This window comes from Syzygium oleosum, unplaced genomic scaffold (assembly GCF_021117445.2).
Source record: "Syzygium oleosum isolate NSW1041296 unplaced genomic scaffold, Sole_v2.1 Sole_v2.06, whole genome shotgun sequence".
In the NCBI taxonomy this organism is placed as follows: Eukaryota; Viridiplantae; Streptophyta; class Magnoliopsida; order Myrtales; family Myrtaceae; genus Syzygium; species Syzygium oleosum.
Genome location: NW_026607490.1, coordinates 1,141,008 through 1,154,310, shown reverse-complemented (window position 1 = coordinate 1,154,310; position 13,303 = coordinate 1,141,008). Strand labels below are relative to the sequence as shown.

General features: G+C 40.6%; 1 protein-coding gene and 1 pseudogene across 1 annotated transcript; both read right to left on the bottom strand.

Moving 5' to 3' along the window:
* Positions 1–2,983: 2,983 nt before the first annotated feature.
* On the bottom strand, positions 2,984–4,160 carry LOC115664058 (uncharacterized; annotated as a pseudogene).
* Positions 4,161–4,889: 729 nt separating this feature from the next.
* On the bottom strand, positions 4,890–5,760 carry LOC130134518 (uncharacterized). Its single transcript, XM_056312395.1, has 2 exons — positions 5,435–5,760; positions 4,890–5,204 (listed from the first exon to the last, which is right to left on the bottom strand). Exons 1-2 carry the CDS (start codon positions 5,603–5,605, stop codon positions 4,890–4,892), a joined length of 486 nt encoding a protein of 161 aa, XP_056168370.1. The 5' UTR covers positions 5,606–5,760.
* Between the last annotated feature and the right edge of the window lie 7,543 nt (positions 5,761–13,303).

Here is a 13,303-nt window from a genome sequence, read left to right as displayed (position 1 = left end):
AAGGCCAACTTTCACCCCAAAGCTCCTTGGGAAATGGTTACCAAACACCCCACATTTTCTCCAAAGGGCTTTCAGGTCTCAAGGGGCTTTCAAAATGCTCAACCAAACGCACCCTATGTCTCTCTCTCTAGTAGGCACTGTTGAAGTAAGTTTTCATCTAGCGTATCATACTGGGTATAAGCAATTTCGCACGAAGCCGAAGATGTTCAGCCAATCTCGAATACAAGCCGGTGACTTTAAAATTGAAGTATCGTCGAAGACTTTTAAAGACTTGTCAGAGGACCGTTGAGATACAGTTAATTTCACAAAGACTCGAGATGTGGGCCAGCTACCAATCGATTCGGGAAATTAAAAATTGACTTAGCTGACCAATAGATTCAAAGAGTTTTGGGATATTCTGATCTAATCTGGAGTCCATAAGATCGGTTCAGACATCAACAACAATGGTAATACAGTATTTCTAACTTGGAGAGAAGTGGCCTTATTATAAAAATTATGAAACATTTACTTCCCATCATGAACAGGACATGCTATGGCGACGTCAAAATTTATTGTTAGAAAATTGTTACACTTCAACTTTAAATATGACCCATTTGCCATCAAATTGGATTTGCCTCATTCTCTGCAAAAAATGCTCCACCTGAGCGCTCCCTCAGCATATATTTACCATTTACCATGGAGTATTTGTTTTGATCTCTTCGCCTTTATGACTTGCCTTATGTTAATAAGCAAAAAAAATTGCGCAAATCTTTTGCAACCGTTATTTCTTTATTGATAATTATTAGGAGGTGAGCACGGTACAGATGGTGCAATTTGGATGTCAAACCAAACCAAACTACATAAGTACGATTTGAAGAAAAATAAAATCAATTAAATCGTATTATAGTCAAGAACCAACCAAGCCAAACCATTTTTTGGGGATTTATTCGGTTTAGTCGTTCTTTCTTCTTTCATCTTTTTCTCTTTATCTATTGTAATTCCATTGAAAAAAAAAAACAAATTCTACACTCACAACAGCTCATAAATTCACACAAAAACGGTCTGGTTTGATTTTTTTAACCGTTTTACTCTTAAACGGAGCTCAACCGCAATAAACTGTTTGGGATTTGATTTGGTTTGGCGGTTAAACCATTTTTTACCCACCCCTGATAACCATTTGTTTTAGGATAAAATAGCTCTATATTCGAATGCTATTTGTATATTAAAAAGTGTCGGATCGTATCATCCAGAAAATCCTATATTTATTACGTCTATATGCTATATGCTTATATCTTTTGGAGTTGGTCTTATAGTGCTGGATATGGAAGCTTGGTCTTATATCTGTTGGGTAGTTTGGCGTGAATGCAGTGGAAGGAACACGAGAATAATGATAAGCAAAGCACTTTGTAAACAATACAAAGGACACTATTACAATATGTTAACTCTCATCTTACAAGATACCTCTGTTACTCTCACGATGGACAAACAAATTTGAACAAAATGATCTTACAATACGTACTGTCTATCTTGACCTCTGTCTCTCTAAAATTGTTGTTCTTTCGGAACACCGGAGTTTAACAAGACAAGCATAATATGACTTCTCATTTATAGGGTAATAAATTGACTTTGAGGACCCGATCATCTACCCCACCCTTACCTTAATTGACATTTCAATTGGACAACAAATCTAACTAAAGTCCGTTGCATATATGCATGGTCCCGCGGAAGATGAGGCCGTCTTAACATCCCATTTTAGTGTGCCTCGAACCATTATATGCACTTTACCTCCGTTGCTCAAGTCCGTAAGCTTGTCCCACTGATTTTTTAGTGCTTGTTCCTATTTTATCACTCATAAAAAACCCGAACATTGTGGCACAGTGCGGTTCTGGTCATTTAAAAATTCCCCTTTCTAGTTTGTACTTAATCACCCACCCTGTTTGACTTGGCCAACACACACAACCAAGCTTAAAAAAGCAAAGCATATACACCTTGAGTATACATTTTGTTTTCACATTTACTAAATCCTAAATACTATATACTCACATATATTCAAGTAGGTGTTGAAGTTTAATAAATAGACGTGATCCATTATATCCATAAGAGTAGCTTTAACTCAGGTTATGACATTGTAAAATATGGTGAAATCATTGACTAATATTCAAATCCGAGTAGGTAACTTTATAAAATAACGTTCTTGTATATGTCAATCATCAATCAAGTCTGGCAAAACACAAAATCATCACGTCATGTTGCATTGTCAAATTGACAACTAACATTAAGAAACCGTACTTGATTGATATACCAACATTCACCACATTAAGATACCAACTACAACTAATCAGTCACCTATTAACTATAGTCTTGCTTGATTTTTGAAAAGTACCAACAACTTTTCTATTTTACTTCCAAGATTACTAACCACTTTAATAATCATCAACGTATATTCTTGTGGCTTATCAACACTTTTGAAGTTATTAATTTTTATTGAAAATTAACTACCTTAATTAGACCTACGTACAAACATTCGTCATGTCAATTACCAACTAAATTTAGTCACCAACCAACCGTTTATCTTCTTTGATTTTGAAAAGTATCAACTTTTCCAGAGAAATTTTGTAGGATCATCCATCAATTTTTTTTGAAAGTTTCAGCTAGCTAGCTGTTAGATGAATAAGGCCCGATTCGCTCCATATTTGAAATGCGCATTCACTCGCTTGACTCAATTCAAGAGCGTCAAGTTTCATGTTATCTGCTCAACTATAATTTTATTAGAGATGGCAACATGCCCCAAATCAATTGACCTCTTATTTTTCAACACGTAAAGCAAATTGAACCTAATAGCTCGCTGGTAGAGCGTCAGCCTAATTCCAACGTTTCAAAGAAATGAGGGAGCAACATAGAAAGTGATAAAAGGAGCAGCTGGGATTAATGAACAATGTGAAGTGGCCTTATTGTTTGAAACAATTTGCAAACATATATGCCCTTTCCAATCATACAAGGAAGGTCACTTCTTCACTTTCCCTGCCAGTATAAAGGCTTTCTAGACCACATTCCTCACCAGCTTTGTACCACCCCAAACCCTCTCAAACTCCCTAGCAACCCCCTCACTCAACATCTCCACTCCCCGTTCTTTTGCCGTCGCCACCGTGGACCACAACCTCAAGATCCCCAGGATTCCCTCGAAAGAAACCTCCTTTGGTATGTCAAGGGCCATTGGGTTCCCCTCGGATCCCAAACCGACGCTCTCGAAAGGGAACGGCAATGTCTTGTAATGGTCGAACAAGTGCCTGATGTTAGAATTTCAGTACGGAAGCGTCGTGTTGAGGAAATTTTTCACTATCGGATCAAAGATAGGGCCGACCTGGATGGCTTGATAGCCCCAAACTGCAATCATGACCCCGACTTGCGAAGGACACGGTTTACAAGGGAGTAGAATTTGGGGAGGTCGAACCAATGTATGGCTTCAGCCACAGTGCTTAGGTTGACAGAGTTCTCGCCACCGATCATGGCTAACAGTTCGTCGTCTGAGATGGATAGCGGAGTGTGGATGTATCGAACATGGGGATCCGGGATGGCATGATTTAGCTGCGACTCGCTCATGTCCGTGGCAATCACTTGCTGATAATATTCCACAACCTACATTTGGCAAGGGAAATGATGCAAAGGAAACATGTGGCTAAGAGACAACACTAATTTGGATTCCGGGGCATATCAAGTTCGATTTTACCAGCATGGAAAATTATTGTTTTCTTAGAACAGAATGGTATAATCGTCTGCATATAGTAAGGACGCATATGATAATCATTATATTTCTCTATTTTTTTGTTTTGCTGTTCTTAGAAACAAGTTTGGAACAGAATTCGATTTTGGTGATACAATTTCATTTTTTTTATTTCTGAAACAAATTTTGTTTCCAAAAATAGATTTGGAATAGAAATGAGAAGTAAAATTTTTTCTACTTTTCTATTTTTGGAACAAAAATGAGAAATAAAAACTCTTTTCATCGCTTGCCCTTACTACTAGCCAGCTGCCCACCCGTCGTCCACCGTCCGCCGGCCGCCTCTCGCCTCCCGCCAATATCGACCGTTCACCCCGGTCGTTGTCTGCCGTCCTCTGTCACCGATCGATGCCAGCTGCCTCCCACCATCGGCCAGTGCCCGTCGGCCGCCTCCTACCACCATCCACTGCCATCAGCCATAGGTCGTTGTCTGTTGTCCTCCGCCGCCAGTCGCCATCCTCCACCGCTGGCCGCCTCCCGTTGCCGTCCTTTGCCAACCACCTGAGAGGAAGAAATTTTGTGTCGTTATCGAATGAATTTCTATTTCGAGAACAGAAATTTTGTTTCGTTATCAAACGCTTTTTTGCACAGAAACTCGTCCAGGGGATTTATAGTTCAAGGCTCGACTCGCGACTGTTCACGAACCGGACAGAAACCGCTCGGCTCGCGACTGTTCACGAACCGAACGGAAACCACTTCGGTTCGAGCGAGTCTTCATTGCTCGCAACTCTTCATTTCGCCACATAAATAACCGAACTGTTCTGTTCGGTCGAGACTCTTCGTGGCATTTTTATTTTCCCGCGAGACTTTTTTCCTGACACTCTCTACACATTTTTTCATTTGTTTCTGTACGGCATTCTGCTGCATTTTCTTCATCATTGTGCGATTATTCTGCGAAGTTGCGTTCGAATATTTCCTTTGAAGAAGTACCGCTTCTTTGAAAAGGCAATCCGTTCTATCCTGGGAGACAATTGTTTAACAACCTTGGATACCGGTATAGGGGACAAATTGTCTTAAGGACACAACGTGAATTCGTTGGGCTCGGATCATTCGTTGACATTCGGATTACTCGTCATAACATGATTTCAGGTTTGTCGAACAACTTTGTTTTGCATATACAAGCACTATTACGTCACAACATGGGACTCATTTTAATCCTAGACACTCTGTCCACATTCCTCTGATCGGACCCTTCAAACGATGTCCTAGGCGAAATCTTCAACCTGCTGTTCCGTGATGTTGCTGGTTTCTTATTCAATGCCAAGAAAGATGGGAAAAACATCTTGATCAGGAAAGTTCCTGTTTCGAGGCTATTACATCTTGACACCTGATGCTGATGACTAGGGGTCCTCGTGACTTTCTTCCTCTTCTTCCTCTTCTGGTTTTTATTTGACTCTGCCTCAGCACTGGGAAACTGAAATTTTTCCTCTTCCTCCTCTTGATTCTCCTGCAAAGCAATCCACGTTTAATTATTTGTCTTCCAGTTCTAAAACATCATTTCCTTAGTGTTTCCCCAGATTGGTTTCAAGGCATATACAACAGATGAAGAGCACTTATAAAGCACATCGGTATGTTACTATGTTATGTCAACTGTGTGATTACAGTTATGAGATCAGATTTCATGATTGAACAAGAAGCGAACCAAACCAAACTGAATCGAACCGAGTCCACTAATACCTGCAAAGGTAGCTGGTTATCCACAATATCTTTGAGGGAAAGCTCGTAACTCGACTCAGGCAAGTTCCGGATCATCTCCATCATTTCTCTTCTTCCTTCTTCGATCCTGCGAGTCCTTGTTGAAGGAGAGAGATTGCTGTAGTGGTGATCTTTGGCAATACTTACCGACATTTTTTCGCGCTTCCACAGAGTTGGCGAGTCAGGATCACAGTTTCTGCTGTGGTGGTTTCTCGTTTTACTCGGAACCCAGAAATCAAACTCAAGATCTCTGCTTTTCTCATGAGTGTTGTGGGATTAGGGAGTGAAAGAGAAGTGGTGGTTCTAATGAAAACGTGGCTTGAGAGAGAGAGAGAGAGAGAGAGAATTTAGGGCTGTTGGAGAGTGATGTTCATGGGAAATAGGACGTGCGTGTCATGAGTGGTGTTAATGCAACGAAAGTTGTTGGCCATCAAAGATGAGAGGTCGACTAATAAGTGTATTGAAAGTCTTAAAATTTATTACGAAAATATAATTGAGTCCTCAAATTTTTAAAAAGTGTAATAAAAAAACTAAAACTTATCACGAAAATGCAATCGAGTCCTAAAACTTTTAAAAAATGCAATCAATTATTAAAATATGTCAAATTGGTCCAATCAAGTCATTCCATCAATTGCATTTTTTGAAAGTTTTAGGACTCGATTGCACTTTTCTGACAAGATTTAAGACTTGATTACACATTTTAAAAGTTTTAGAATTTAATTGCGCTTTGTTAACAAGTTTTAGGATTTCTAGTGCACTTATCCTGCTTCAAATAAGCACTCCTCTTTCTCCGTTTGTCCGATTCACACAGTTTTTAGTCACTACTACACATTTAAATTTATTATGTGAACACGTCATCAATTTACGTAATCAGCTTACTAAATTGAATTACGTAATGGTATCAAGAAAGTACTCTAGATGAATATGTTGTTTTTTTTTCTTCTTTTTGAGAATTTCTACACAGAAGTGGTTTTGTTTTCTTATTTATTTCTTTTCCTTTAATTGCTTCGGCATAAAATCAGTAAAGGGGCAGCATTATCATACCTCTTTTAGCTCTCTCCTTCTGTCTTTCTCTTCACATTTCCTTAAGCATTGGAGAGTCCTTAAATTCAGAACACGTCTTTTGTCTGTAGCGTGCAGGTCCGGCACATAAAACAACATTCTCATCCACCCAATTCAATCATCATATATGATATGCGCAATGCGTTCAGCAATTTTACGTTTCCTTTCACAACATCATTGCGATCATTGCCGGAAAAATTTCTGCGATTGGGGATCGTGGATGTGGATCTCAGGTTTGTAGGCCCAAAATCAACTACGTACATGGCTATATGTCCTAGCAACAAACAAGGCCACAACTTAACTGTCCTTTTGCCATCTAGAGTCTATTTGGGCCAACATACTTCTCATTGGCGTTCAAACCCATTTGGGCCACAGAATTGAGCAAATCCATCGAACCAGAGGAATAGTCAAAACCGCACCACAGGCTCGATTTCCAATAATTCGACAAAAGAAAAAAGATCAATAACATGCGGTTCATCCGGTCATTTCGCTAGGGTATTTGGTTTTTCAGTTTTCTGGCAGCCACATTTTTGTTTGTATCAGTCACAATCAGCATCCATAGTTGACATTGTTCTTTGTCTGATCTTATCCTATCCTATAATTATTTCACAAGCCACCGTATGTGCTATGTACTATGCATAAATTGCGAAACACTTTTCCCCCACTCACGCATCGCCATCCCAACCTCTCGAGAAAGTGGGAAATCAATTTCCTCACCTTCTTCTTCCCAAATGGGAAGGGTGGCTGCCGGGGCAATTCGAGTGGTTCATAGTTGACACTTGAGTATAGACAAAAGCACCAAAAACCATCACATTGACACGCATCGATCATTTCAATTTCAATTTGGTGCTAAATACGTAACCTACAGATGTAGAAATGTCATGTTGGAGGACTTATTTTTTTATGGAGGAAGACGAGGGGATCAATCATTTCGCTTGAATTAATTAGTCAGTAAAAAATATTTTCATTATCGATGTTTATGTTTAAATACATTCATGGACGATAAAAGTACTTTTAATTCATGAATGAATGAATGACATAAAAAAAAAAAAAGCGAAAGTATTTACACTTTTTATTTGATCGATAGCTTACTTGTACAAGACAAGAGAATGGCATAAAAATGTAGAAAAGAGAAACAAAACATAAACATGGTATATATGGATTAGCCTATACACTGTGGAGACAAATTTTGAATGAGATCACAGAACAACCGACGATAAACACGGAGCCATTTTCCAACTCGAAGCTATTGCACAAGCAGAACGCAACACAGAACTCAGAAACAGAAGGCAACAACATATCCACATTATATATAGCCATCAAGGATGATTTTTTTGGCGATCCCAGCGTGTGAGCGAAGACGAGAGAGGTGCCTTTCGATTTTACGTGGGAATGTAGGCCGCGTTGCGGCTGAGAGGAGAGCTGAAGATTTTACCGCCAAGGGCTTTGAAGCTTCGGACCAAACAAACGAACATGAGATGCTTTATGCCTCCGCGCCTGGGAGGAAGAAGAAGCAGCTCTCGTCTCTTCACTGCTAATTCCTTCTCTTTCACAACTTCCCGCATGAGAGCCATCGCACTTCCTTTGCCGTGCTTTTTAGAGAGAGAGGAGGCTTGGTCTTGCTTGGAAGTGGGAGAGATTAGGGTGTCAGAACCGAACCGGAAAACCGAACCGAGATACGAACCGAACCGAACCGAACCAAAAATTTCGTGCATTTCGGTTCGGTTTTGGTTTCGGTTCGGATCATCAAAATTAACCATTTTTTTTGGGTTCGGATTATTTCAGTTCGGTTCGGATCAGTTCGGATCGAACCGAATTGAAATAGGCACTCTTCCTCTCGCCGAGACCATCCCCATTCCTCACGGCCCTCCAGACTCTTCCTCTCGCCGCCATCCCTGCTCTTCTTCTTCTTCCTCCCCATCGACTCACTCGAGTCCCAAGCCTCGACCTTGCCATTGCCGCCCCTGCCGCCGCTGCCGCCACCGCCGCCGCTGTTGCCGGTGACGACACTCATCTCTCTCGAACCCTAAACGCGGAAAACCCCCCAAATTATCAAACCCCACGAGGAGGCCGAGGAACCCCACCGCCCCCACTCCAGTTCGGAACCGCGAGGATCACAACCGCCGGCCCTCGAGAGCGTCGAGCTTGTCGCCGCTAGCGTGGGGCACCCGGAGCGTCGCGCAGCCGACCACAGAGTAGTGAACCCAACCGAACCGAACCGAACCGGGGGAGGGAGAGCTGAGATCACGAGATTCAGATTACGTCTCTCTCAAAGCAAGAAGCCTCCAACAATTTGTCCAAGATTCGGCTCCTACAGGTCACCTCTCTCCCTCTCTCTCTCTGCTTCTCGATTTTCCTGCTGATTGTTTTCCCTCTGATGGGTGTAATTGCTCTTCCCTTTTTCGCTTTTGAATTCCGTTTGCCGCTGATTGTATTTGCATGATGATCGATGGGATCGGCGTGGATTTCTGTTTCTTGGCAAAGTGGGGGCCGTTCTTCTGTATGCATTTTCTCACTGTAGGGATTTGAGAGGCGCGGAGAAGGTGTTTGTCGAAATGGCCGAGAGGGACGTCATTTCGTGGAATACTGTTATTGGAGTCTTTTCGGTGAATGGTTTGTATGAGGAGGCGTTTGTGTTTTTCAACAACATGAATTCGAGGTCTGGTACGAGGCCTAATACGCTGAGCGTTATTAGTGTTTTGTCGGTATGCGCCGGGCTCGAGGATGAAGTCATGGCGTCTCAGATTCATGCTTACACGGTCAAGGTTGGGTTGGTTACAAATGTGAGTGTTGGGAACGCGTTGGTGGATGCATATGCAAAGTGTGGGAATGCAGTGGCTTCGAGGCATTTCTTTGACGAGATGGTTGAGAAGAATGTAGTTTCGTGGAATGCGATCATAACGGGCTTTGCTTATGGGGAGCGCAATGTAGATGCTTTTGATCATAGATGTTTTTTATTAGCTTTATTGCTTTATTATAATCATGGCTTTCATACTTCATTTCCTCTGAGATTGCAAATGATTCAATAGATGTCTCTTGGTTCCAATAATGTTGGATAATGAACCAACAAGCGTGTAGAAGCTTGTAGTTGTTTGGTAAGATAAATGGTCTCTTTGTTAACCTGTACCAGGGCATCGAGAAGAAAACTGTGAAGTTGCAAGGAAGCGAGAAGGCAGTTGTTGCATGCCATGAAGCTGGTCATGCAGTGGTAGGCACTGCTGTAGCAAATCTGCTTCCTGGATAGCCACGGGTTGAGGTATGTTCTAGCTATGACTTAGCTAGTCCTGGTTTTTTTGTCAAGGCCTTTGCTGTCATGAAAATTGCATGGTTATATCATATAACTTATATGTGGTGCCTAAGAATTTGATTGTACTGCATATGCAGTGGGTTTTCTTTCTTAATATTGTTCAGTTTTTTCAAGCGAAGTTTTTAGGGAAAATTTGAAATGACGATTTTCAGAATGGAGTTATAATTCCTAGCTTATTTTTAATGGAATTGCAGTATTTGCCTTACCCAATATTTTGAGATCATGTTTTGCTAGTCACTAATGGGTTATATAGGCTGTATGTTTCTGTTTTTGCCCTTCGCCTTATCTTTTTTCTTTTCTTTATGGTACTTTAATGGCCACCCCTTCTATTAAGTGTTTGCTTGTCATACAAAGTTTGTTAACTTGACACAGCCACTTGAATTATAATAATTTCAGGTTTTAATTGTCATAGATTGGTAGATGTCTACTTCAATGAGTGAATCTAGTGGCACAAATAGGAGGAGGACAAGATCTTCTGCGTGGGAACACTATAAAAGGACAGAAAACCCAGACAAAGCTGAATGTTTATATTGCAGGGCTATTATTGGTTGTTCTACCTCTCAAGGGACTAGTGTGATGCATAATCATTTAGGTAGATGTAACGAATTTCCATATGCGAACGTTGAGAAAAGGCAAAAAAGTGTCTCGAGTCAACTTGATGGGGTTGGTAGTTCTAGGTCATTTGGCCCATGGAAATTTGACCAAGAAACTAGTCGAAAAGACCTAGCAACGATGTTCATCATTGGTGAATTACCCTTTAAGTTTGTGAAAAATGAGGCATTTCGGCAATTCGTGAGTAGGATCCAGCCGAAGTTTTCAATCCCCTCAAGGAACACATTGAGGGAGGACTGTTATAAGTTTTACTTGGAGGAAAGATGCAAATTGAAAAAATATTTTTTCGATACATCTCAAAGGGTTTGTCTCACAACGGACACGTGGACTTCTTGTCAAAATATGAGTTATATGTGTCTCCCTGCTCATTTTGTTGATGGTGATTGGAAGTTGCAAAAGAAAATCTTGAATTTTTGTCAAATCCTGGGACATTCTGCTGAAATTATAGGAAAAGCAGTGGAGAAATGCTTGACTAGTTGGGGGATTAAATACATTTTTTCTATAACCGTGGATAATGCGAGCTCAAATGACTTGGGTGTTCAATACTTGAAAAAAAGACTCCACTCTTGGAACACTCTAATTTTGTCGGGTGAGTTACTCCATGTGAGATGTTGTGCTCACATATTGAGTTTGATTGTGAGAGAGGGTTTGAAAGATATAGATGATTCCATTGTTAGAATACGCTCAGCTGTGCGTTATGTGAGGTCTTCTCCTGCGAGGTTGCAACGGTTTAAGGAGTGCATTGAGCTAGAAAACATCGAGTCCAAGAGTCTTGTATGTTTGGACGTGGAGACTCGTTGGAACTCAACATACCTGATGTTGGAAGCAGCTTTGAAGTTTCAGAAGGCTTTTATCTTACTAGATATTCGGGATAGCAAGTTTGTTGAAGAGCTTTCCAAGGTGAGGGGGTTGCCTACTAGTGATGATTGGGAATATGCCTGTCAATTTCTTCCTTTCTTGAAGTTGTTCTATGATACGACTTTAAAAGTATCGGGTTGTTCTTATGTCACTAGTAATGATATGGCGAAAGATGTCTATGGGATTTTTATGATGATTGAGAGATATTGTGTGAATGAGGATAGGAGTTTGCAGGAAATGGCCAAGAGAATGAAGACCAAATTCAATAAGTATTTTGGCAATGTGAACAACATCAATCTAACATGGTTCATTGCATGGATACTTGACCCTCGACATAAGTGGGAGTATGTGAAATGGATGATTAATCAAGTTTATGAAAGCAAGCGGGCAGAAACTTTACGAGATAAAGTAACATCATTTCTAACGTCATTGTTCGAGCAGTACCGCATTGGTATATGCCCCCAAAGCAATTTGAGGTCAAAGGGTACAAGGACAATGAACGTGTCAATGTCTCCTGTGGTTGGTGCGGACATTATGACTGCAATGTATATTAGCCAAATGGGACAAGAATATTTGGAAGAAAAATCCGAATTAGATAAGTATTTGGAAGAAAGATGTGAACACTATAGTGCCGACTTTGATATCATAAATGTTCATGTAGGCCTGCCAATAATCTCCATCTTCAATAATTGCAGCTCTTCATTTCTCTATTCCAAATAATGCGATTGACGTGATGAAGTTAGGCGCACCAATGCCAAAATATTAAAATATTAAAATAAAATAAAATAAAGTGGAAAAAAAAGAAAAATTCAAAAAAAATATTAAAATATTATTTAAGTTGTCCATGTCAGCGCCACGTCGGTGCCGGTGACCGGCCGCCGGCCGGCAAGCGTCCACGTCGGTAAATTCCGATCAAAATTGGCCGGAAGGACTAAATTGGCATAAAAACAAAAAGGTTTAGGACTGAATTAGCACCAATTTAAAAGGTTTAGGACTGAATTGGCACAAAAAAAGGTTTTGGACTAAATTGGCACCAATGCAAAAGGTTTAGGACTAAATTGGTACTAATGCAAAAGGTTTAGGACTTTTTTGGCACTTTTCCCCTAATTTTCGCGATTTGAAAACACATAATGGCTTTCTGTGTTCAAAGTCTTTGTTCATTGTTTCAGACTTTTCGCCATTTCGATCTTTAAACATATACTCGAGTTGTATATTCTGCGTTTCGGAACATCGATGAACCCTAGAGAAATGGGTAAAAGAAATTTCCATCCAAGATTTAATAATTGGTCTATCCTTAGTCTAGGTAAAGTCAAATAGTAAGCTTCTCGGTGGAAAAGAGAATGAACCTTTTGCCCAGATAATGGTCTCCCTTTGTTTAATTGAACTGAATGGTGAAAAGGTGAGAGAGAGGAAAGTGAATAATGGCATGTTGATCCTTTTTTTATTTATGTTTTTGTTGATATGGGCAAGTTATATGTCCGCACTGACATACTTAGAAAAATTATGATCCCTAGTGGTGTGTTCTTTCTCCTCTCCAACTTTCAAAGGGCTGAAGCATCTGCATGGTAGAACAATGTCTTCGACTTGAAGAGTCGGAGGATTCATCCACGGGTGGAAAATAGTGCGCGCATAGATGTGATGGGAGAAAACTGGTACGGAGGTGCGGCTGGGTATGTGCTCGGTGTCACTCCTACATGACTCAACAACATAAACACACAAGCGACCCAAAAATGACGATGAGGTGCACCTACTTTAAGAGAGGATGGAGGAGATAGATAGTAGCCATTAAGCAATCCGCTCTACAGATTAACCATGACTCAAAGATGCCTGCTGGGAAAGAGAAGATGGAGGAGAGAGACAGGAATCGTCAAGCGGAGATTTCCGCTGTGAAAGGTCAACCGAATGCATTTAAACTCCATGTTGCAGCAGTTTATGAGTGAGATGAGAGGTCGGTTGACTCACAGATAATGAAGTGATTCTTAACTATCATAGCATGAGTTATATTGGGATCA